This window comes from Ceratotherium simum, chromosome 10 (genome assembly GCF_057802395.1).
Source record: "Ceratotherium simum simum isolate JZ-2026a chromosome 10, ASM5780239v1, whole genome shotgun sequence".
NCBI classification, from domain to species: domain Eukaryota; kingdom Metazoa; phylum Chordata; class Mammalia; order Perissodactyla; family Rhinocerotidae; genus Ceratotherium; species Ceratotherium simum.
Genome location: NC_141909.1, coordinates 11,890,474 through 11,915,968, shown reverse-complemented (window position 1 = coordinate 11,915,968; position 25,495 = coordinate 11,890,474). Strand labels below are relative to the sequence as shown.

Sequence of the window (25,495 nt, the reverse complement as noted above, 5' to 3'; positions counted from 1 at the left end):
TTGTGGACTGTACAGAACCAGGTAGCAGGTCCGATTTGGCCCACAGACTGTAGTTTGCAAACAACTGTTCTGTTAGATTCCTTAGAAAGAGGTCTTGAGTTCTTGCCTGTCGTTACATTTTCTCTGTTCTTTATACTTGGAAGTCAGTTTTGTTGGATTTAAAATCCTTGGCTCATACTTTCTTTTCTTGAATATCTTGCTCAATGGAGTACATTACTCCATTTTCTTTTTTTTGTGAGGAAGATTAGCCCTGAGCTAACATCCGATGCCAATCCTCCTCTTTTTGCCAGGGAAGATTGGCCCTGGGCTAACATGGTGCCCATCTTCCTCTACCTTATATGGGGTGCTGCCACAGCATGGCTTGATAAGCAGTGCGTTGGTACATGCCCAGAGTCCGAACCTGCGAACCCTCGGGACCCCCAAGCGGAGGGCGCACAGTTAACCGCTGCGCCACTGGGCCGGCCCCTACTCCATTGTCTTTTGGCGTGAATAATTGCTGTCCAAGTCTGGTTATAATTTAAACTTCTCTTTTATGTGTCATATTTTTTTTCCCAAGTTTTTTTCTTTGTCTTAAGTAATATTGCTAGAATGTATTATGGTGTTGGTCATTCTGGGTTGAATTTCTCAGGTTTGCTGTAGTATGCTCTTTTGATATATATTTTCAATTTTTATTTTAAGAAAATTTTCTTGAGTTATAGGTTTCAGCATTCTTTTTTTTGCTTTAGTTTTCCTCAAAGACTCCTCTTATCCATATATTGGATGTTTTTTGTTCATCTTCAGTATTTGTCATTTTCTCTTGCATCTTTTAAAAAATTTCTTCATTTTTCTTTGATATTTAAATTTTTAAGAAATTTCCTCCTTTCGCTTTCTATTTCTTGTAAGGTATTATCTGTTTTCTTTATTCACTCTTATGTTTCCTCTAGTTTAGTCTTCATTTCTAATATGCTTTTCTTTTTCATTTGTAATTCTGTCCTGAGGTCTGTCACCTCATTTCTGAGCATTTCTAATTCTGATTTATGCTATTTCATGTTTTCTGTCATTTTTAAATGTCTTTCAGCTTGTTTTGAACAGCAGGTAACAGTTTTGATCTGTTGTGTTGGTATGTCTTTCTGTTGTGCTTTTTTCCCTCCATGGGTGTTATTTTAGTACTAATTTTTTTCTTTTCTTTTCTTTTTTTTTTTTTTGAGGAAGATTGGCCCTGAGCTAACATCTATTGCCAATCTTCTTCCTTTTTTTTTTTCCTTTTCTCCCCAAAGCCCCAGTAGATGCTTATATGTCATAGTTGTATATCCTTCTAGTTGCTCTATGTGGGACACCACCTCAGCATGGCTTGATGAGTGGTATGTAGGTCCATGCCCAGGATCTGAACTGGCAAACCCTAGGCTGCCGAAGCAGAGCATGTGGACTTAACCACTATGCCAGCAGGCTGGCCCCTAGTTTTTTTCTTATAAAAACATTGTATGAGATTTTACCTTGATACTTTTATTCTGCTTAGTTTTGTGTATGAAATTAGTTTCCCTCTGTATTGTTTTTTAAAGAGCTATGTATTTTTTTGTGTGTGTGTGTGAGGAAGACTGGCTCTGAGCTAACATATTGCCAATCCTCCTCTTTTTGCTGAGGAAGATTGGCTCTGGGCTAACATCCGTGCCCATCTTCATCTACTTTATATGGGACGTTGCCACAGCATGGCTTGACAAGCGGTGCGTTGGTCCGTGCCCAGGATCCGAACCTGCAAGTGCCGGGCTGCCGAAGCGGAGCGCACGAACTTGACTACTATTCCACGGGGCTGGCCCCAAGAGCTATGTATTTTTTAAAATCAGTGATACATGTCCAAGAAGTTTAAATACTTGAACAAAGATAGCAGGAAAAGGTTTATTCTGAGGTCTTGAAACAATGAATTAGCCTTATAATCTCCTGATTATTATTATTATTATTATTATTTTTGTGTGTGAGGAAGATCAGTCCTGAGTTAACATCTGCCAATCCTCTTCTTTTTGCTGAGGAAGATTGGCCCTGGGCTAACATCCGTGCCCATCTTCCTTCACTTTATATGGGACGCTGCCACAGCATGGCTTGACAAGCGATGTGTTGGTACACATCCGGGATTCTGAACCCTGGGCCGCCACAGCAGAGTGCGCGCACTTAACCACTACACCACTGGGCCAGCCCCTCCTTATTCTTATTTTTGATGCTCATATTGTCATCGCCATATTCAGTGGGTAGCCCTTTCTATTTGCTACTCTGCGCTTTTGAGATAACCATATTAATTTTTGAAAGCTTTCTCACTGACTCAGTTTATCTCATATGCTAACTTCCCTGCACCAGTCCTGGAACTGGCCTTCTCTACCAGAAACTCTTTTTTCTTTCAGCAAGGAATGTATTAAAATCCAGAATCTGGGTTTTTTGGGGGTAGTTCAGCAGTTTTTCTGTGGCTCTCTCCTGTCTGACTCTGGCTTTAGTTATCCGAGTAGTAATTCTTGGTGAGTCTAAAGTGTACACATTTTTAAAAAATCTAAATTCATAGTATAGCAATGTACTAACTGTTATGGTATTTCTAAGAATGAATTATGTATCATACATTTTAATTTTTACAGACGACAATTATTTCTGTCCTTCATTTCCAACATAAAGCCTATTGTAAATTAAATCTCATTGTTTCCCTAACATACTACTCAGACCCAACCATTTTTCCCATTTTTGTATCAAAATTTGACCAGAACCATAAAATCACAGAATTTAGAATATGAAAAGAATCTTAGAGCAGTGATTTCAGCTTTTCGTAATCTTTTTCCTGTGTATCACTATTAAAGTGTTTTCCAATGATGGTGGAAAATGCCCACTTTTTTCATGACCATAAGACATTTATCTGCATTCAGGTATTATATTTTTCATTCATGGTAAATTTAAAAGGACCTTAAAGAGCATATTTTTTGAAGTAAATTTCATTGCTGTGGCGTGTCAAAAAGACTTACTGGTAATTAAGGGAAATGGATAATTGATGGGTAACAAAAAATACAGGGTTAACAGATGTTTGTCAAAAGGTTACTAGTGGATAAATTCTGGCCTTAAGTTCCAAATTACACAAATGACTCTGGTTAAGAACTCAGGACTTTGAAACATATTCTTATCACTTGGCAGTTACCATACTGTCTTACTCTGACCTCAACCTGCTTTTTTTTGGTCAAAGAATTATGGGAGTCAGGAGCTAGGATACTGCTTTCTCATTTTGCTGTAATTACATTTAAAGGCTAACCCAGGGAGTACTACCAAAACATATAGATAAAAAGGAAGTTAGTTCATTGAAACATCTATTTGAGTAGTTGCCCAGTATACTACTGGCTATTTTTCTTTTGTGTTGGATGGGACAAAGAATAGTCACTAAATACTTGATGTGAGCTTTTTTTCTTGGTAATTTTGCATTTTTTGGGTGAGTAATTTTCCTCAAATTAGAATGCATGAGAAAAATCTGGTTAACCAGTAGTACCTGGTTGTTGGGCTCTTGTTAATCAGAAGTTTTACAATCATAATGTATTTTGGATGTTCTCATTTATGTTATTTCTTCAGCTCTTTGTGTGGGTATTCTGATTGCTTTATTATATCTGCCTGGCATGGTGGTATTTAAAACAGCATTTATAATAAAAATTCCTCCATTTTAGCAAGTAAAATGAGAATATGGAAAGACAATTGATAGTTGAAACATGATTGTATCCTCTTGACTTTACTTAATGTTTAGTGAATTGTAGGTTCGAGATAAAGAGAAATGAATGTGATTATTGGTATGGTCAAAAATCACTGGTTTACCCAGCTAGTGACATAGAGTATGTGGAGATGTAGGCCTACCACTACTTTTCCCTCTCCCAGAGCAGCTCTACTTTTCATGTGTTTTACATTTTGAGGATTTCACATAAGATTTTTTTTTTTTTAATAAAGAAAATAAGGTTCGGGCAGGCCCCATGGCTTAGCAGTTAAGTGCACGCGCCCCGCTACTGGCGGCCGGGGTTCAGATCCCTGGCGCGCACCGACGCACCGCTTCTCCGGCCATGCTGAGGCCGCGTCCCACATACAGCAACTAGAAGGATGTGCAGCTATGACATACAACTATCTACTGGGGCTTTGGGGAGAAAAAAAAAGAGGAGGAGGATTGGCAATAGGTGTTAGCTCAGAGCCGGTCTTCCTCAGCAAAAAGAGGAGGATTAGCACGGATGGTAGCTCAGGGCTGATCTTCCTCACAAAAAAAAAAAAAAAAAAAGAAAAGAAGGTTCTACTGTTAAAACTACGTACAAATATTTGATGGAGAGGTATATTATGAGCATGTATTATGTCTGAAGAGGTTTCTTATCTAGCATTCTGCCACTTGTAACACTGGTAATTGTAGGTATTTGGGTTCCTAGAATGTATATTGGGGCCTATGGACCTAGGTGTCTTATTATCCTAGTGTTCTCTTTGTATCAGGACTTTTGGATAGGGGACAAGAACTAACAGTTGTGGCACTCAGCTTGGTGTTTTACATTATTCTTTTATTCAGTCCTTCAGTTAAACTTGCAAGGTGGTTATTATCCTCATTGTCACACAAAGAAAAGGAGGTTTTAAACTCAGAATCTAAAAATTCTCTTTTCTTCTGTCTTGCTTTTGGGCAGGAGGGAAAGAATACATCCTGAGTTTAATAGCATTGGCTTTTCTATACATTTTCTCTGAATGATTTCATCTACACCTTTTAATTCCCTCCTATACTTGATGCCTTTAGAAATCCGTACCTCAGCCTGGACTTGTCTGATAACCTCTAGACCTCTATCTGCCTCCTGAACATGGACACTTGACTATTCCAAAGTGCTGAGTCAACTCATCACTTTGCACATCTCAACTCAGCATGTGCAGAGTGAAGTGATCATCTCATGTCCCAAATATTTATCTCTTGATAGATTCCTTTTGTTGATTCCCTGTTCTACTTCTGCCTCCTGCTCTGGGTGGGTTTAATCCTTTTAGGCCATAATGGCCAAGAGAGCAATCCAAGCAACACGATGCTCTAGCTACTCTGGATAATATTCTTATTAGGAGAATGAAACTCCTGTCCCAAGCCAAGAGTCCTTTCAGGCAGCAGTGCCAATAGATAGGATGTGTGACACGAAAGTGATACATAAATACATGGTTTATTCTTTATACTGTCCCTGACCAAAGGTCATGGGAGAATCAACAGTAAGGCACCTTATCCTGATGATGCCCAGCATACAGATCTGTTTTTTCCTTTTTTGTATTTAACCTGAATTCTTTGCCTAATGACCTCATCTTTTATCTCAGCAAACTCCTCTCTTACCTCTCTAGACATGCCCTACGGTGGCGCTAACTACATTGTATTTTGTTCTGTTCCTAATTATTATTTACTTCATTAGCATTTTATGTATTATAAGACATATACACAGAGAGGTAGATCCATTGCTAGGGAACTAAATGTGATTTATACAGAGCAGTTTTGATTGAAACCATAACTCTACCTGGTAAATTCCTACTGTATTCTTGACTCATCTCTTGGAGTCACAAGGATGTAAACATTCTGTACTTTATTTTTTCTATTTCTTTGAGGTATTGGTGATCTGTTCATGTTTCCCTTGAGTTAGTTGATATACTGTGGTTTTCATCCATGTTATTCCCTACATTTAGCTCCAAGACTGGCGCAGAGTTGGTATACAATAAAAATGGATGTTGTGTTGAACTAGGCACTGCTCTGCAGAGTATTGCAAATACAAAGATTTATAAGGCACTTTAAAGGTGAACTTACTGTTTAGATTGGGTGGTAGTCTTATTATATATAAATATAACACCACGACGTTGCTTTTCTAAAGAATACTGTTAATATCAAGCAGGAGTTCTTTATTACTGTCAATTATTTTTTTTGACTTGACTTTGTTTCATGTGTGTATGTACACATATACTATATGCAATATAGTATTATGTATTTTAGTGTTTTGGCTCAAATGCTTGCTTTTAAGTTGTTTTTGGTATGTGAATAATTAGTAAATATATGTATGGGTTTTTCTTTTTATAAAATAGTGACTCCGTATCAAGCATCGTAATGTTTTTGTTATGAATTTCTACTTGTATTTCTCCACAGGCAGCAGAAGATGTCATTTTCATTGGACCTGACACACATGCTATTCAAGCCATGGGTGACAAGATTGAAAGCAAATTATTAGCTAAGAAAGCAAAGGTTAACACAATCCCTGGCTTTGATGGAGTAGTCAAGGTGAGAAACTATTTTACTCTAACCTTTATAGTACATGCCCTCAAGTCAAACATTTTGTCAAGAGTGTAAGATAAAATGCAATTATTGCTTTTTAAAATATGTATTTGTAGGTTTAAAAAGATCAGCCTTGTTTATACTTGGATTATTTTAAATGGCATAAGTTAAAAAGAGCAAGAAGCCACTTGAGCTTCGCATTTAATGAATCAGCATTGACTCATACTTTCAAAGGAAAATCTTAGTGATTAAAAACTGTGCTATTAGAGGGGCCGGTCCAGTGGCATAGTGGTTAAGTTTGTGTGCTCTGCTTCGGCGGCCCAGGGTTCGCAGGTTCGGATCCTGGGCGCGGACCACGCACCGCTTGTCAAGCCATGCTGTGGCAGCATCCCATATAAAGTAGAGGAAGATGGGCACGATGTTAGCCCAGGGCCAATCTTCCTCAGCAAAAAGAGGAGGACTGGCAATGGATATTAGCTCAGGGCTAATCTTCCTCACAAACAAACAAACAAACAAAATTGTGCTGTTAGATCTCTGGATTTCTTTTAATGATGGTATATATTAAAAGTTTGAAACATTGTAATGTTCTCTCTGTATCTTTATATTGAGCTTCTGTCCATATACATAAAATGTAAAATGTAATCATATTTCTAGTGGAAAGTAGTGTAGCTATGGGTGACTAGATCCTAGACATCAGCTCAACCAGCAAGTGGTTTCTGCAGCTGAAGCCTTCTAAGGAAGAAATACAGAAATTAGTGTTTGGTTCCCCCTCCCACTCCAGAAAAAATATTCACTTTTTCTCGTTAGAAGAGAGTCCCTGGGCCGGCCCCATGGCTTAGCGGTTAAGTGAGTGCGCTCCGCTGCTGGCGGCCTGGGTTCGGATCCCGGGCGCGCACTGACGCACTGCTTCTCTGGCCATGCTGAGGCCGCGTCCCACATACAGCAACTAGAAGGACGTGCAACTATGACATATAACTATCTGCTGGGGCTTTGGGGGGAAAAAATAAATAAATAAAATTATGAAAAAAAAAAAAAGAGAGTCCCTATGTAGATTTTAACCTTGTGATTTGAGTTAGTCTGCAAGAATTCTTCATTTCAGTGTTTCTTATTGTTACTTTTTGGGCTGGACAGTTCTTCATTGTGCAGGATCATTTCATGCATTACAGGATAGTTAGCAAGCTTGGCCCCTGGTTAATAAATATCCTCAGCTTCTTGCCCATATTTACCTTGATCTGTATTCATTTTTTTCTTCTCTCTTGTTACAAGGAAGAGGTATTCCCCATCCTCTGTGCGCTGGTTCTTCCTCTTATGCTCCAAATGTATTCATTATAGCCTTTGTGTACTACAGTGTTCACTGATTATCTTTTCTCTCTTCTGTATCTTAGAACTCTCCTTGCCTTTTATCTCCTTTCCATTACCATTGCTATAAAAATATTTAGTCACTCAACAAACGTACTGATCCCTGGGCTAAGTGGGAAGGATGTGGTGATAAACAAGATACCCATGATCTTTCACATCATGGTGTTTCCAGTTTAGTGGAAAGAAGTATGTGTTCCTCCTCTTCATAGAGTGCAGTAACCCCTCATCACTCCACAGCTGCCGTCTTACTTCTCTCTTCCCTTTCACAGCCAAATATCTTAGAAGAATTGTCCTCACTTGCTTTTGTTTCCACACTTTTCACTTATCTTTAATTTACTGCAGTCTGGCTTCTTTCCTCATTCCCACTGAAATTTCTCTTGGCAAAGGCTACCAGCAACCTCTTCCTTTCACTAAATCAAGTGTATGATTTTTAATCCTGGTCTTATCTCAATCTCTTAGAAGCGTTCAAGTCTTTCTTACAAGCATTTGGTCACTCTTTCTTTCTTGAAATATTCACTTCTGGCACATAACTCAGTTCTAGTTTTGCTTTTGTTTTTGTGTTTTTTGGCTTGTTTGAATCTCCTTCTTAGTTTTCATGCTTATTGTTCTTCCTGTGTTTGTTCCTTAAATGTTGGTTTTATTCTGGGTTCTGAGTAGGACATTTTTTCCTACTGTACAAACTTGTGCCGGGCAATCTTATCTTCATGGCTTCAGTTACTACCTTTTCTGACAAATCTGAAACCTCTCTATCTATTTTAGTTATCTCTTCTGAACTTCAGAACTGTATATCCAATTACTTCTTAAACAGCTCTGCTTGATGCCACTGAGTCATCTTGAAAGTAACAAGTCAAAAGCTGAACTCATCATTTTCTCTCTAATCAGAGATTGGCAGACTATAGCTCCATGCATGCCTGTTTTTATAAGCAAAGTTTTTTGGGACACAGCCATGCTCATTTCTTTACATATTGTCTATGGCTGCTTTTCCACTACAATGGCAGAGTTGAGTAATTGTGACAGAGACCATGTGGCCCACAAAGCCTAAAATATTTACTACTTGGCCCATGAAGAAAAAGTTTGCTGACTCCTGCTCTAAACTTCTTGTGCTTAATTCTTTCCTGCCTGAGAACATGGTGACATTTTTCCACCTAGCAAGTTTCTCTTTTTTTTTTTTTTTTTTTTTTCTGCCTACGTTTTCTTCCAGAAGTTTTATGGTTTCAGGTCTTTTTTTTTTTTTTTTTTTTTTTTAATTTTTTGTTTATTGCAGTAACATTGGTTTATAACATTGTAAAAATTTCAGGTGTACATCATTGTACTTCTATTTCTGCATGGACCACATCATGTTCACCACCAAAATACTAATTACAACCCATCACCACACACATGCACCAAATTATCCCTTTCACCCTCCTCCCTCCCCTCCCCTCTGGCAACCACCAATCCAATCTCTGTCCCTATGTATCCGTCCATTGTTGTCACTATCTACTACTTAATGAAGGAAATCATACGGTATTTGACCTTCTCCCTCTGACTTATTTCGCTTTGCATTATACGCTCAATGTCCATCCATGTTGTCACAAATGGCTGGATTTCGTCATTTCTTATGGCTGAGTAGTATTCCATTGTGTATATATACCACAGCTTCTTTATCCATTCGTCCCTTGATGGGCACATAGGTTGCTTCCAAGTCTTGGCTATCGTGAATAAGGCAAGCTAGAAACTTGGGGGTCATTCTTGATAAATACTGCTACAGAGAATTCACTTAAATGTCTTTCTGATCCATTTACTACTTTCTTTCCCCATGCTAACACCAAGTTCCAGCTACCGTTATCTAACCTGGATAACTTCATCAACCTTTTAAGTGGTTTCCTTGTAGCTAGTCTTGGTCCCGTCCAGGTTTCGACACTGTGGTTTGAGTGCCCATATTTGATCATATGCCTGTGTTTAAATCCTTTATATAGCTTCCTTTGTTTCTCTCTTCCAACTGATATTGTGCCAGTTTACCCTTTGTACCATGTACACCAATAGTATATGACATCTTTCAGGTTCTTGAAACTTCTGTACTTAATTCTGTCGTGTATGTGTTGATTCTGCTTTCGTCTTCATTCCTGATTGTCTCCTAATCGTTGTTTAGGTCTTGGCTTAAACGTTCATTCCTCACAAGGGCTTTCCTTGACTGTCTAGATTAGATTAGGCCCTCTGCTATATTTTCCCTTAGTACCCTGTACTTGACCTATAACATTTTAAATCATTCATTCATTCATCTATTCAAAAAATATTTGACAAGTGCATAGTATTTGTCCAACATTGTTTGAAGTGCTGTGAATATAATAGTGAACAAAATAGACCAAAAAAAAAAAAAAATTCCTCAGGGAGCTTATTCTATAGAAGAAAGAGACAGACAATAGACAAATAATAAGATATATAGTAAATGCTGTCGTGAAAAATAAGTCAGAGATGGGGGATGGGGAATGCTGGAGGGTGGGGTCTATTCACAATTTTAAATAGGTGTAGCATGCCATCTGAAGGGGTGACAGGGCAAGTCATGTGTATACTGGGCAGAAAGAATAACAATTGCAGAGGTGTTGAGGTTGAAGTGTACTTGATGTTGAACAAACAACAAGGAATCATGTGATTGGAGTGATCAAGGGAGATAGAAGTCAGAGATGAGGTAATGGAAGTGAGATATATAGTAAGGAGTTCAGATTTTGTAGGGCCTTTTAGCCACTTTAATGATGGGTTAAATGTCTGCTTCCTGCACTGGGTTGTAAGCTCCTTGCTGGCAGGGATTTTGCTCTGTTTATTACTGCATCACTTGCATATGATGGCACGTAGTCAGTGCTCACTAAATACTTGGATGAGTAATGTTCTAGTAGATAAATTTTACACATATAACCACTATACATTGTCATTTAGTACGTATTTGTTAGACACATCAAAAGAAAGGAACACAACTAAAAACCAAGAGAAAAAGTAAAACAGACAATAGAAACAGATCCACATATGTTCTAGATACTGGAGTTGGCTGATAAGGACTGTGAAGTAACTATGATTAATATGTTAAAGAAATTAGAAGAAAATGTGGAGAAAATAGATAAACATATAAAGAATTTCACCAGAGAATTTGAATCTATAAAAAAATTAGATATTTTGTAACTACAAGTATATGAAAATAAGGACTTTAGATAGCTTTAGCAGTAATCTAAGCAGAATGTAGGATCTATACTGTAGCATATGTCAGTATTTCATTCCTTTTTAAGGCTGAATAATATTCTGTTGTATGAATATACTGCTTTTTTAAAAATGCATTCATCAGTTGATGGACATTTGAATTATTTCCATATTTTGGTGATTGTGAATAGAGCTGCTGTGAATATTTGTGTACAAGTATTTGTTTGAATACCTGTTTTAAGTTCTTTTGGTTATATACCCAGGAGTGGAATTGTTAGGTCATATGGTAGTCCTATGTTTAGCTTTTTGAGGAACTGCTTGAGATCTGCCAGGCATCCAAGCCTTTGTGTAATCCCCTCCTCTTCAGTTTGGGTACAACCTGCAATTGGCTTCTCTAACTAATAAAATATGGCAAAGGGTGATGGCATATCACTCCCTTAATTAGGTTACATTATATGGCAAAGGTGTTGGGATGTCATTGCATTCAGTTACATTATATGGCAGAGTAATTGGGTGTCACTCCTGCTATTATGTTTCATCTTGTAAAACTTCCATCTTAGCAGACTAGAAAATAAGATTCTAGTTGCTGGCTTGATGAAGTAAGCAGCAATATGGAGGAAGCCCACATGACAACATATTGCAGGCAGCTTCTAAGGTAAGCGTGGTCTCTATCCAAGAGCCAGCAAAACAGTGGGGCACTCAGTTATACAGCCACCAGGAAATAAATTCCACTAACCACTTGAATGAGTTTGGCAGCAGATTTGTCCCCATTTGAGCTTCCAAATGAAAATGCAGTCTGACCCACACCTTGATTGCAGCCTTGATGACCCTGAGCAAAATATGGTGAGTCTTTTCCTTTTTTTTTTTCTTTTCTTTTTTTTTTGTGAGGAAGATCAGCTCTGAGCTAACATCCATGCTAATCCTCCTCTTGTTGCTGAGGAAGACCGGCTCTGAGCTAACATCTATTGCCAATCCTCCTCCTTTTTTTTCCCCCAAAGCCCTAGTAGATAGTTGTACGTCACAGTTGCCAGTAGCGGAGCGCGAGCACTTAACTGCTAAGCCACGGGGCCGGCCCCAGATGCTTAATTTTAAAAGGTGGTGTTGCTTTGAGAGTTTCTGGCCAGCCAGAAGAAAAGGGGAGCAGGTCAGAGGAAGAGCAGGGCACAGGGGGAGCATAGGATAGAGGGAAAGAAGGAATAGCAGGATAAAGACCATCAGGTTCAAGAGAGTTTTATTTAAGTTTTTCACATTTTTCATTCGGCTTTTCCTATGCCTTCTCTCTTCCCTATGAACTTTGTCTTCCCTGTGAGTTTTGTAAGGAAATAATTTTGGAATCTGAAATTCTTTTGGGAGCTTCCTCATGTTAACAAAAAAATGCAGAATACTAGGTGTTTGAGATTTTCGTTCCTTTTTTTTTTCCCTAAGGTGCCTCTTAAGCGAACCATTCACATCAAAAGCTTACAAAAAGTTTACTATGATTCTAAATTATCCATGGTGAAATTGTGCCGTTTAGAAAAATAACATGATTTTGAATTACAGATTTAATATGTTTAAGGAGAAGAAGTCTGATTCAGAGAGAGCACAGACTTACCCTGAGACAGACCCATGAGAGTCTTGTAATGGCATATCACATATGTTGTTTGTGTACCTCATGTCTTGGGCCCCCAACCTAATAGTTGGCCATCTCTAATTGCAGGCCTGACAATGTCCAATGCCTTGTTGGTTTAAGATTTGGAGGCGAGATCTCTTCCAGACCCATACTCCCATGGACAAAACAAGTCAAGACAGGAAAGTTCTCAAAACCCATATCAAAATGATATGGGTTTCAAGGCAAATTTTGTCCTATTTGGATACCAATCTGAACTCACTGGCTCCTGGAGCCAGCATGAAGATGAACTTATAGGTCTTATGCCTGTCTTCTTCCATGTGAACTTTATCTTATAGACTTAGAACAAAAAGTGTTGAGAATGTTTTGTTACTAATAAGGAAGATTTTGTTAGTAATAAGGTTCTTCCAATAACATACGTTCAAATCTGATCAGAAAATCAAAGAGTTCCTCATTCCTAAAGTTCTTGGAAAGGAAATTGGAGCTCTCCCCAGTTGTGAGACTTTTCTCACCATTTTGGTTGGGGAGACATCTGAGTGGGGGTCTCAGTGGGCATCAGAGGAGCACTGCAGTTTTTGAATCTAGGATCTTGAACTGTTGCTTTTAGCTGGTCTTGAGCAGATCTCAGTGGAAGCTCAAAGATTGCTTCAAAGTGACAGTATCCTTGACTGTGGTAGGTAATAAACTTGGTTTGCAGGTTATTTTGGTTGTCTTTTCAGGGAGGCTGCATTTGACAACCTGCGTTTGAATTTGCAACTCTGTTAATTTGGAAAATAAGAAAAAGTAACAAGTAGAAGAAAATAAATCCACTTATCATTTCAGTTTTGTCTCCTGGTATGCTTTAGGCAATTTTTAAGCTCCTACTACACTTGCAAATAATGGTAGATTCTCATTATCTTTGTTAACTTTAACCATGGTATACAGTTCTTAGCACCTGTTGTCTGAATTGATTTGTTAAACCACAATTAAACCTGCAGTTTATAGTTTTCAAATAACCATTTAAAAATGATTTTAAGGAATGCCTTTTTGTTTCTCTGGTATATTTTAATACTAGTTTTATTTGTAGTTTTCTTTAATTTTTTCTGATATAAAAGACTGTACATATTTTTTCTTTTAAATTTGGTTATTAATTTAGATTTCTTATGTAGTAATTCCATGTTCATTTGGAACTGCACTGCTTTTCATATTTTGTAGTTAGATTTCTTAGGTAAAAGATTACTTTTGAGGGTATCTATGCAAAAAGAGGTTTGCTGATGCAAATAAATAGTGTAAATTTTTGGAATACCTTGTGGTTTTAGCAACTGCCTTAGCAATACTTTTGCATTGGAAGAATGTATGTGCTAATTATAGATAATTTTATTTTTTTAAATCCATAGGATTTAAACTGTAAGTTGGCAACTATATTCTACTTTTCTCTCCCCCAAGTAATTTTCACCTCCAACTTAATGTGGCTTCAATTTGTTACGTTTCTCCCTAAACTTTTTTTCTTTTCTCATTTGAATATTTAGAATGTTATATGGAGGCTATATGGAGATGGTTTATCATACTTTTTTAAAACATTGTGTATAGTGCTTAAGGAGTCTTCTGGAACAGTTTTCTTTATGTCTTCTCTTGAATCATACTTTTCATTAGAGAGAAACTAATGTTGTTTTCAAGTGTAATTCTCAAGTAGTCATCTGGTATCAAGTATTTGCCTTTAACAAGTTTTGTTTTATTCAACATCTTTTGAACTCGATCCTGGGAATTTGAGAGCAGATTCAAGACTGTGCATCTGAAGCTGTTGGAAGACAGGTTTTGGAATCCCAGCCCACTTGTTTGGCAAAGAATAACAAGCTGCAGACCGTGATTTCAAAGAGTTTCAAGTCTCCGTAGAGAGACCTACAAGTAGACAGGCAACTTAATAAATTTTAATACTGTAAGTTCAGAGTGCATGGGGCCCAGGTAGGAGGGACATCTAACCTCGTTTGAGGGTGTTATGGTAGATCTTCCATTGGAATTGATAGCTAAGTGATACCTGAAGTCTGTGTAGTAATGAGTTAGCTAAAAAGTGAGGATGATGATGGAGACATAACTCTGTGGTCAGTGAAAACATCTTTTTGTAAAAGCTTGGAGCTGAGAGACCATGGGAACTTTAGAAGACTGCAGGTATGCAGTGAGGGCTATAGTAAGAGAGCTGGAGAGAAAATTAGGATCCAGATATGTATGGCCTTGAATGCTATGCATCTGGGTTTGGAGGTTATTCTTCTGCCTTTGGGAGCCTCTAAATGGTTTCATGTAGAAGAGTTAATGTGATAAACTTGTGGAATTAATAAACTTGTTTTGGTTTGTGATGAGGAAAACGTACTAGAGCAGTGCAAAACTCGAGGTTGGTAAATGAAGGGGAATCCTCTTCCTTTAATCCAGGCAAGAAATGATAGGGGCATAATATAAAGTATTAGGATGCACCAAAGTAGATGGTGTGGAGAGAGATGATGGAAGTTGAATCTATAGGTTTATGTAATCTGTTAGATGTCAGGTGTGAAGCAGAGGGAGGAATCACCAATGATTAAATTGCTGCATTTGATTGTAATAACTATCAGCGTACCAATTTGGGGGGAATTTTATGAAACTTCTCCAAGTTCTTATTGTCCTTTAAGAGGGAATACTAATACCCATTTACATCTTAGAGCAGTTATAGTAATTATTTGAATGATGTTTGTAAATTATGCAGCATAGCTTTAAAGTAGTAATAGTTTTTATCACCTACTCAGCCAGAGTTTGGAAATTGCACTCTTGCTTTAGCAGAAAGAGCCAAATAATAACAACAAAAACTAGTGTGAAGGGAATCTAAAAAAACAAAAACCCCCAAAATTGAAAAGCTGTGTCCTAGTAATTACAAAGTACAATGTTAGACATCAGTATCCTTTTCCCTTGCTAAACCAAGAATAGCTTTCCTGGGTATGCCTTAAAGGCTTTATATTTTTGAAAAAAGATTCAAGTATGTTTACTATGCTGTTGTACAATTGTAGAAACGTACTAAATTTTAGAAAGATTTGAAAGTATATGAGAACAGAAAGAGTCTTCTGCTTGACTTGGAGTTATCTGGAAAACACAGTCCGGTGGAACCTATTTCCTGAACCCAGGATTGTTGAAAATTTTGCTTTACTTTATATATGAATACAGAATAGTTTGCGGATCGTTTTTTTGTGTTCAGATAGAGCTTTGACCCATAGTGCCTTGAAGCAATGATCTTTTTTTGCAAAAAACAGTCGTTTTTTTGGCAAAGACAGATTTTTTCTAGAACCAGCTGAGGAAAGTAAACTCCTAAGTAGTTTCCCATATGAATGAGTAGCAGTACTCATCCAGTGAGTACAGAATTCAGAGTTGGTAAGTAGGCTGTATGTAGCAAGCGAGAAAGGCGAGGTGTGGTCTGAATCATGGATGGTGGAGTCAGTATTTGACACTAACATCACTGTAGAAATAAATTGGGTGTTTAGCATTAGGGAGAACTGTTTGAATTTCCCGGTCTTTGTTATAGATTTGCTTCCCTTCACTGCCCTTCTTCCCTGCTCATCAGCAATAATGACTACACAGATCATCTGATGCAGTGAAGTATACTGGAGATGCAAGTGCACATTTTTTGCAGTATCGCAATGTGACAGTATTAGTTCTATATTATACAGATTCAGAGGGTGAGTGATGACCACAGGCTATAACAATGAAGGTCAGGCAGGAAAGAAACAAATTTGGCAGTTTGGGGTGGCAGACTGCCCATTTTATCACAGAGTGCCAACCTTAATTGAGTGCTTACTGTGTGCCAGACACTGTTCTAGTATATTTCAGCCTTAACTAATTTATCTTCTCCATATCCCTATGAGATAGATATTGTTATTATCTACATCTTGCAGATGAGGAAACTGAATTCCAGGGAGGCACACTGGTAGGTAACTTGCTTACTGTCACAGAACCAGTGTTAGAGTCCATGCCTTCTGGCTCCAGCACCTGCGCTCTTAGCCACTGGGCTTTGCTGCCTCAAAGGTGGGTGCTATAGAGTGTTAACAAATAAAGTAGGCTTGCAGACAAGGCACCCAATTTTTGTTAGCTCTTTTTTTTTTTTTTTTTTGTGAGGAAGACTAGCCCTGAGCTAACATCTGTTGCCAATCCTCCTCTTTTTGCTGAGGAAGATTGGCCCTGGGCTAACATCCGTGCCCATCTTCCTCTACTTTATATGTGGGACGCCTGCCACAGCATGGCTTGATAAGTGGTGCATAGGTCTGCACCCGGGATCCAAACCTGTGAACCCTGGGCCATCGAAGTGGAGCACACGAACTTAACCATAACGCCACCAGGCCGGCCCCTGTTAGCTCCTTTTTACATTTTTGTGATCTACTTTGTATTTGGATAAAGTAACATCACCCACCCCTCCCATCATATTCTCTGTAAAACAGAATTGTTCACTGTTCTGTTCTTGGATTGGATGATAGAGCTCACTTAATATAAGTTGTGCTGAAATAGAGTTAAAGAAATTGTTACTGGTTCCATTGACTTCTTTCCTTTTTCTCCATTTCTTGAGCTGCTGTTTTGGAGTTATATAGCTTAATACCTTCCTGCAACCCTTTCCTCATCAGTGTTCCCAGGTGTTAAATAACTTCATAAACTGAGCGTGGCTTCCTGCAAGACAGGCTGGAATTACAGAGTGAACCATAGGGATTTTTCTCACTTAGAAGAAAAGAATCAAATGATATCATTGGGCTATTCCTTTTTTCCTACCTCTTGATTTGAAGCTATTAGGAGTATTATTATTGCTAATATATTTTTCATTTATTTTTGTACTTTTCTGTTTTCTCAATTTTGTTACTTTTAATATGAAAATGAAAATACTATTCTAAATACTTCAATTGAAAATTGTATAAGGGAATCAGTAGCATCAGATTTCTTTTATTTCTTCTTTTGAAATTTTTGTAGTTGACTTTTCTTCCATTTTCTGGGAGATTATTGTCCCACCTGTTAGAAATTCTCTTTTGATAAATTATAGTATATTATTATATTGAACAGTACTTGAACAGAGTCTGCTGTTTTAAATCCCTTTGGTATTTTCATATACTGTATTGTATGTCGTCCAATTAATAGACATGAGAACTGTTTTAAGAATGTTCTAAAACTAAGAGTGTTAAGCAGAATCAGTTTTGCTTTTTCTTCAAATTTTGCCAAGTTGGATTTGTGAAGAAGTAATGATGTTTTCCTTAAAAGAGATTTGTTTTATGTAAATAAAGAGCAAAGTGTGTTTGGTAAAATCAAGTTTAATCCTTATTTTACACTTTTATTAAAGTTTAATATCTCTAAATTGAAATGAGCCTGCTTTTTATTACTTTTTAGTATAGCTTAAACTGTGGCCCTTTAATTTGAAAACTTACTGCCATATAAAGTTTGATTTTTTTTAAATTAATGAAATATTTATTTTAAAATTACAGTTTGGGTAGCACTATAGATAGATAGATAGATAGATAGATAGTGTGTGTGTGTGTTTGTGTGTGTGTGTGTGTGTTTGTGAGGAAGATTAGCCCTGAGCTGACATTGATGCCAATCCTCCTCTTTTTGCTGAGGAAGATTGGCCCTGGGCTAACATCCATGCCCATCTTTCTCTACTTTATATGGGACGCCGCCACAGCGTGGCTTGACAAGTGGTGCGTCAGTGCGCGCCCGAGGTCCGAACCTGTGAACTCCGGGCCGCCGCAGCGGAGGGGGCACACTTAACCGCTAGCGGGCCAGTCCCAGGACTGTATATTTTTTAAGAATAGGTTTTGTGAAACCTATGTTTCAAACTTTTGAAGTTGCATGATGTGGTGAAAAAAGTGCCTGACTGAGAGTTAAGAGACAAGGGTAAATATTGGGCTTGGTTTTGCCCCATGTCACCAATGTTCCATCGAGTGTACTTTGTTTTAAACTGAAGCAAAACCCAAGCCTGTCTGGTTCTTGAGCCCCTGCTCTAAACTATTGTCTGGTACTTCCTTGCTGTATATCACTTAGATATGTGAATTTGAACAAGCCACTACATCTCCTTGGGTATGAGTTTACTCACTTATAACATTGATGCTCTGGAGATGAGTAGTTCTGCTGGCATTGGAGATCATTTGGAGATTTTCTTATCATAACAGACTTATTACTAGGAAGCAGATGGATACTTGTTTATTCGTTCAACAGATAATGTGTTGATTGTGTCAGTTTGCTCAACTCTGGAGATTAAGTAGAGAGCAAGACTAGAGCTAGTCATTGCTTTTGTGGAGATTAAGTGTGACAGGGGCTGTCATAATTGAAGGATGGAGTGTAATGTGATCACGCAGCAGTGGCGCCTAACCTGGTATAGGAGGACTGGAAAGGCTTTCTAAAGAAAGTAACATTTAGGTGAAACCTGAAACGTGCACCCCTGAGTGTAAGAGAAAATGGTAATTTTTCTCTCACCTAGATTACTGCTTCCCAACTGGACTCCCCATATCCCTCTCACGTCTCTCTAAACTATTCATTTGGTATGAAGTGAAGAGGGACTGGGAATGAGACCAGTGGCTCAGGCAGGCAGGATCAAGTATTGAAGCTAAGTTAGGGAGTTTAAATTTGGTTCTAAAGGGAATAGGGAGTCATGAAAAGTTTAAGTAGATTTTGGGAATACTAGTTTGTTTTGATAACATTTAATGCCCTGGAAATCATTAATTAGATAATTTGAATAATACTTTCAAGTGTGGCTGATTTAATTTTTAAGTTATGAAAGCAGTATGAAGAATGAAATTTTTATCTTTGTGGTAAAGTTCAACGTGTACTAAGCATATACAATGATAAGTAAAAGTTCCCCCTTTTCCCCAACTTTCCATCCTACTTTTGAGGAGTAACTCAAGCTGTTTGTTGTATATGTCCATACATAAGCTTTTATAAGCATTCAAATGTGTTTTTCTGTCTTAATGTAGATAAAATCATACTATATATATTATCCTACAACTTGCTTTTTCTCTGACAATGCATACTATGTTTTGCATATCTTTAGTTATCTTCTTAAAACCTAAATCTGAGTCATCGTTCCCCTGCATAGAGCCAAGGCATTTGGAACTCCTACTGAATACTGGAAGGCCCTGCCAGAACAGGCCATGCCTTCCACTCATCCTTCATCCTGTCCTTTTCTGCCACTTCCTTACTGTGCTTCAGTTTTTGCCTCATGGACCTTCTTTAGGTTTCTAGAACATATTAAGTGCCTTCCTCATCTAAAGTTTTGTACATGTTCTTTCTGTCTAGAATCCTTTCTCCTTAATCTCTCCATGGCAGCTAGCTGGTGGTATCTTCAGGTTTTAGTTTAAATTTTACTTCAGAAGGACCCTTTCTGAGCTGTCTATCTAAAATAGATTCTTTCTCACTCACTCCCTCAGTACTGTTTGTTTCCATGTAACATTTATTTCAATTCTCAATTGATTTTACTCTCTTTTTTATTTCTCTCTTTAGGCTATAAGTTCCATGAGGGCAAAAACTATTTCATGTGGTATTGCCTGGTAAATATTTATTGAATTAATGAGTGAATGAATGAATAAGAACATAGGGATCAACCTCATTCTTTTAAAGTTTTTTTATTTTTTTATTTTTTTTATTTTATTTTTTTGCCCGCAAAGCCCCAGTAGATAGTTGCATGTCATAGCTGCACACCCTTCTAGTTGCTGTATGTGGGACTCGGCCTCAGGATGGACAGAGAAGTGGTGCCTTGATGCGCACCCGGGATCCGAACCCGGGCCGCCAGCATCGCAGCGCGCACTTAACCACCAAGCCACAGGGCCGGCCCAACCTCATTCTTTTAAAATAAGGCTATGTAATATTTCATTTTATGTATGTACCACTTACGGTACCAGTCGCTTATTGAAAACCTTTAAAATTGTTTTTCTGATTTTCTTTTCTTGTCAAAACACCACCAACAAATTGAAAATAATAAATTTCTTTATATATTTCTCTGTATGCATGCATGTGAATATATCTATAGGATAGCTTCCTAAAAATGAAATTGCTGGGTCGAAAGGTGTAGGTCCTCAAACTTTTGATAGATACGGACAATTTCTTTTTAAAAAGCTTGCACCATTTTGTACTACACCAATAGTGAGAGTAGTGCCTGTTTACCTTCAGGTCGTCTCTCCTGGCTATCATCAGACATTGGCAGATGAAAAGTGGTGTCTCGTTGTTTTCATTTGTATGTCTGTAATTATGACTCAAGTTGAACATATTTTATATATTATGCTTTTGGTTTTATGTAAACTACTTATTTAATCCTTTGCCCATTTTTCCTGATGATTGTTGGTCTTTATCTTGTTGATTCAAGTTTTTTATTAAAAATTATTTTCTACCTATAGCCTCATAGGAAAGTTGTACTGTGCGATGTGTCAATGCCATTGATTTTGGAGCTGTATGGGGATTTTTATCTCTTTTAAAAGTAGTTTTATATATAGCCTGATGAGAAAACTAAATGTGCTGAAAGAACAGATTGGAGCTGATTATATTTAATAGTTTATTGTTGAAACTGATAATGGAGTTTTTTAAGGTTCGGTACATAATATGTTCTCAATAAAATATTTTGGGATGAATGAATGACAAGTGAAAAATTAATTTTTAAGGCACTTTGGTTTTACTTGGAAGTTCATTTAGTAGAATTTGCTTTATGTAGTGAGAAAATTTAAGCATACTGATTAGTTAAAAGACAAGATTGTTTTGTGGCAGTTTATAAAAGTGTTAGATTTCTGGCAGTTACAGAATTCTTAGAAGTTTTGCTTTGTGTAAATATCTCTCTGTGTATACACACATACATCCATAATATGTGTATATATAAATGACAAAATATGACTAATGAATTCTATGAATTATCTTTTAACATTTGCCTGTTAGTTGTCTCAAAGTAATGAACTTTTTAGACAGCAGTTTATTTTCTCTAGAATATCTTTTGCAAATATACTATTACATATTTGAAAGAAAAGACGTGTTAAAAGTTTCCTTCCAGGCTTCTCATAATCCAGTCTCCGTCAGCCAGCAGTCTTCCTGTATTTTGTTCGCGAGGCACTAATTGTCCGCATTTGGCAGGTTTAACACTTCCTGACAGAGAGGCTATTAAGGGGAAGTATTCTCCATTAACTGTCACTGGCTTGAACAAAGAACCTTCAAACTCAATGTGTGGAAACCACTAACATTCTTAAATGACCCTTTTCATGGATTTTTATCCCTTTAAGCTAAAATTTGGAGAATGTAGGGTCAGCGAAAACAGCAAGGTGTAATAAAGCAGTAAACCTTGATTTTTGGGGGTGTAGAGTGGGAGGTATAGATTTATCTCTGACTTGAAAACAATTGTTATTTGGAAAATCTCATTAGCAGATGTGACTGCTTGGAGTAAAAAAAAAAAAAGACTTAAAACTGATGTCGCTCTCAGGACTGCTTTGAACTTAACAAGCACCTATTTGTGGAGCAGACCGGCTAATGAAAGGAAATTAAATTTTTCTGACAACTTCCCCTGCCAACCTCCTTATTCAGGGGATGTTATTAGGTACTGAAGACTTTTAAGGAAGGCTTTTTTTTTTTTATTAGACATAAATCAACCAGTTATAAACATCCCCTGCCCCCACTTTTGAGGGAGGATTCTGACATGTTTCCTCTACATTTTTAAACTATCAGCTTAAAAACTTAAGAAATACCAGCTTTTAACATTTTCAAGTTATTTTCTAAAAATTCAGGCATTCTTACCAGCTAGTGGTTTTAAAACGTTATTGTCATTCTTTGTGATAGTTTAGTTTATGTCGCTGAATTATTAAAAAAAAAGTTAAATTTACTAGGGGGCTTGGATTTAACACCTTTTCTACTTTCTCTCTATTATTATATGAGGAAATGTATGGGGAGTATCCTATGTTGGGTGTGTTAGGTGAGAGTTAATGATCAATGAAATGGTTTAGATTCAAAGGAAGTTTTTGCCTTTCAGTGGCATTGGTTGATATTTAGCAAGAACTAATCCTTACATTTGTAAACGCTTACCTTGTACTGTTTTGGAATGAATTTTATTTCCTTGGATTTTGGAAGTTTCTCCCCTACTAGTTGGTTTGTCGAATTTAAGATTTTAATTTATGTAATAAGATGTTACTGGTAAAGATAAAATATGTACCCGAAAAAAGAATGAGATAAAAAAGAAAAAGAAAATGTAACAGAGATTACTAAAGGAAATTTTTTGGTGGGAACAATTGACAATTCCTAGAGATACTGGAAATTTACTTTTTTATTTCTGGAAAATCTATTGAGCTCCTCCCAAACAATAGAGAATCAACTCCCCCTGCTGACAGAATCTAGGAAAACATGACATGTAAGTATCAGAGAGACAGAAACAAGCTGGCTGTGGACAAGCTTTAATGATGTGATTTATGATTCAGTATTGATTGTAAACATCTAAATTCTGCCTTTAAATTCCAACAACTGCACCAAATCATTTGGCAATTCTGGTAGTGCTTCCTGCTAGCTCGTTTCAAACTGCTTTGAGTTTCTTAATATAATAATGATGAGGTAGAATTTACATTCCACTTATGGTATTAATTTTACATTTCTCTGAATGAAAAGAGTTAGAAGCTTGTAAAATTGAACATTAAATGAATCAGAGGAGACAGTAGTGCAATATATGACTGCCCTAAAGACATTGTGCAATGGCTGATGGGATTAATGTTGGGTCTCATTTCCTGCTTTTACAGGATGCAGATGAAGCTGTCAGAATCGCAAGGGAAATTGGTAAGTTCTTAAATTAACTTTGGTAGAGTTTCTCTGTCTTTCAGCAGATATGGTTGAGTAAACATGTAATAAGTAATTCCTATAGAGCAAATAATATTTTAATAGTTTTAGGTTTCTGATTACTCCTCTCTCTGGAAGAATTTATCAGCTGAATTACCATATTCTCTTATTAAACTGAACTTTAAAAAGTAATTTGACCTTAATGATAGCTCTTTTGTAAGATGAAATCACTGGCTAATTCAAGAAAGGAATTGTCTTAAGAATTCTTGAGATTGGATGTAATGTAAACTTATATGTACATAGTTGAATACAACTTATTAAAGTTAAGGACATACATGATTAAAATGAAGATATCATATTTGACAAGGCTCTTCAAGTTTTTACCTTTTCCTAAGATGTTAAATATCAGCTTAGCAATCTTGCTAGGAAAGAGAAAATAGAATGTAAGAAATTAGAACTGAATAGTCTAAATTGGAGTAAAAGGTAAACTGAAGGACATTTTAAAGACTGTTTTACGTGACTGTTTTAGGTGGAATTGTACCAGGGCAGTGCTTCTCAACTCTTTATTTTCAAAAGTATTCCTGGTGCTCATGACAACTGTTGGATTTTCAGTATTTGCTAATTAAGAATATGTGTGAGGGCATACTGTTATCATGGATTAGCACTGCTATTAAGTAACTTTGCAATTTTATCGATCAAGTTTTTGTAAACATTTGACTGAAGTTTGTAGATATAAGCGAGAAATTAGACAATGCTTGGTAGTCAGGAATTCACAGCATCTTCTTAGCATTTCTACACTAGGATAGGCCAAGCTTTTCTGCATCCCACATTAACATTTCTTTAGTACTGTTTTCTCATTAAGATTGATTATTTAGAGTTATTTTATTCGTTTGGAGAGCATTTGATTTAGCAAATTTTGCATAGTTGTGATAGGTAGAAATATCTTATTGGTCTGAGAGTAACTGCTTGCATTACTAAATATATTCTTTGCTGTAGGGACAGGTTAGCTTAGCAGTTCTTGAGTGATCTGAAAAGCTGTTTGGCTTGTTGCACCCCTGTTTCTACTTGGTTCGGCTAAATTATTTGGGTTTGGCTCATTGTTAAGTGTATTTTGTTGTTTGTTTTGCAAACATTTCTTTTATTGATATAGGTCCTGGGCTTAAGACCAGACACTAGAAAATCTTATTTTATCTGACTGCAAGGTCGCTTCATTAATCATTTCTTCAGACTTGTCAACATTTTCAAAAAGCCTATCAGTACTTCCCAGGAAGATTTACTAGATTGCTGAATAAGTTGGACTACATGGAACTGATTTGTGGTTTATTTCTTTGAGAAAATCAAAAGTTTCTCTGTCTGGTTTGACATCACTGGCATTCCTCATAGTCTAAGAGGCATGTAGTATACCTGCTGGCTTTTGAGGCGACTTTCTTAAAATAATTTAATTTTATTCTGTTGTACACGTTAGATTTCAAAAGTCATCCTTCCTAGTTCTTGTTTAGATAGTAGTGTTTTATCTACATAATGGGATATAATAATACTATTATCACAATAGTACCTGCATAAAAAGGACAGAATATTTGGAGGCATTTAGAGAAATAAAAAGGGATGAGAAGAAAATCTTGAATTACATGGGCATGCCCCATTGTGAATTATGAATCTACAACTCTCGAGCATTTCCTTTGTATAAGTGGCAGGCTGCGGATTGCTTTGCTTGCTTTCATGTCTTGTCTTCTACCTTTTTAAAAATAATCTGTGACCTTTAAAATAACCAGTTAATAATGATGGACTCTGACCAGTTCTCATCACTTGGCTGTGATTTACCCCCTTTTCCAGTTTTTTACTACTGAGGTTACCTAATTCAGTCTCAGATTCTTTGTTTTTTCTTTTGGCACATCCTTTATGATTCCTTCCTCTTTCCTATTTTTATTCTAATTCTTCCACAATTACTCCTTCTCGTTTCTGAAATAAATGATGACAATCATGGCAGGTAAGTATAAGGGTGCTAGTGTTTTGCTTATGCTGAAAGAAAGGGAAGCCATAAAATTTGAGGTGAAATAAAATGTAATAAAGAACCAGGGTCATCAGCTTTATAAAGCTTTTGGAGTTTCCTTGAAAACCCCTTCTGAATCACCATGGAAACCTCCTATAAAACCTTTTCCCTCAATTGCTAGCTTCTAACATAAATGAAATAATGTATTATTAAAATCTCAAGGTTTTTGGTATTGTTTGGTGATTCATCGGTTTAGTTTACATTAATTTTGAGATATATCATGTTTTAACAGCATTATGATTTTAGATGGGCCTTTGTGAGTTCATCTAGGAGTTGACTTGAACAATGATTATCTGGGAAAATATATTCTTAGTTCTAAACAACTGAACTG

General features: G+C 36.9%; 1 protein-coding gene across 2 annotated transcripts in view; it reads left to right on the top strand.

Annotated features, from left to right (window-relative positions):
• The window catches only part of ITGBL1 (integrin subunit beta like 1), a 1,366,350-nt gene that overhangs the window by 117,293 nt on the left and 1,223,562 nt on the right, over positions 1 to 25,495 (top strand). For both annotated transcript variants that reach the window (XM_004423143.3, XM_087435885.1), the window contains exons 7-8: positions 6,107 to 6,238; positions 23,078 to 23,114. In XM_004423143.3, the coding sequence (XP_004423200.1) occupies positions 6,107 to 6,238; positions 23,078 to 23,114 (169 nt within the window). The remainder of the gene's footprint in view (positions 1 to 6,106; positions 6,239 to 23,077; positions 23,115 to 25,495) is intronic.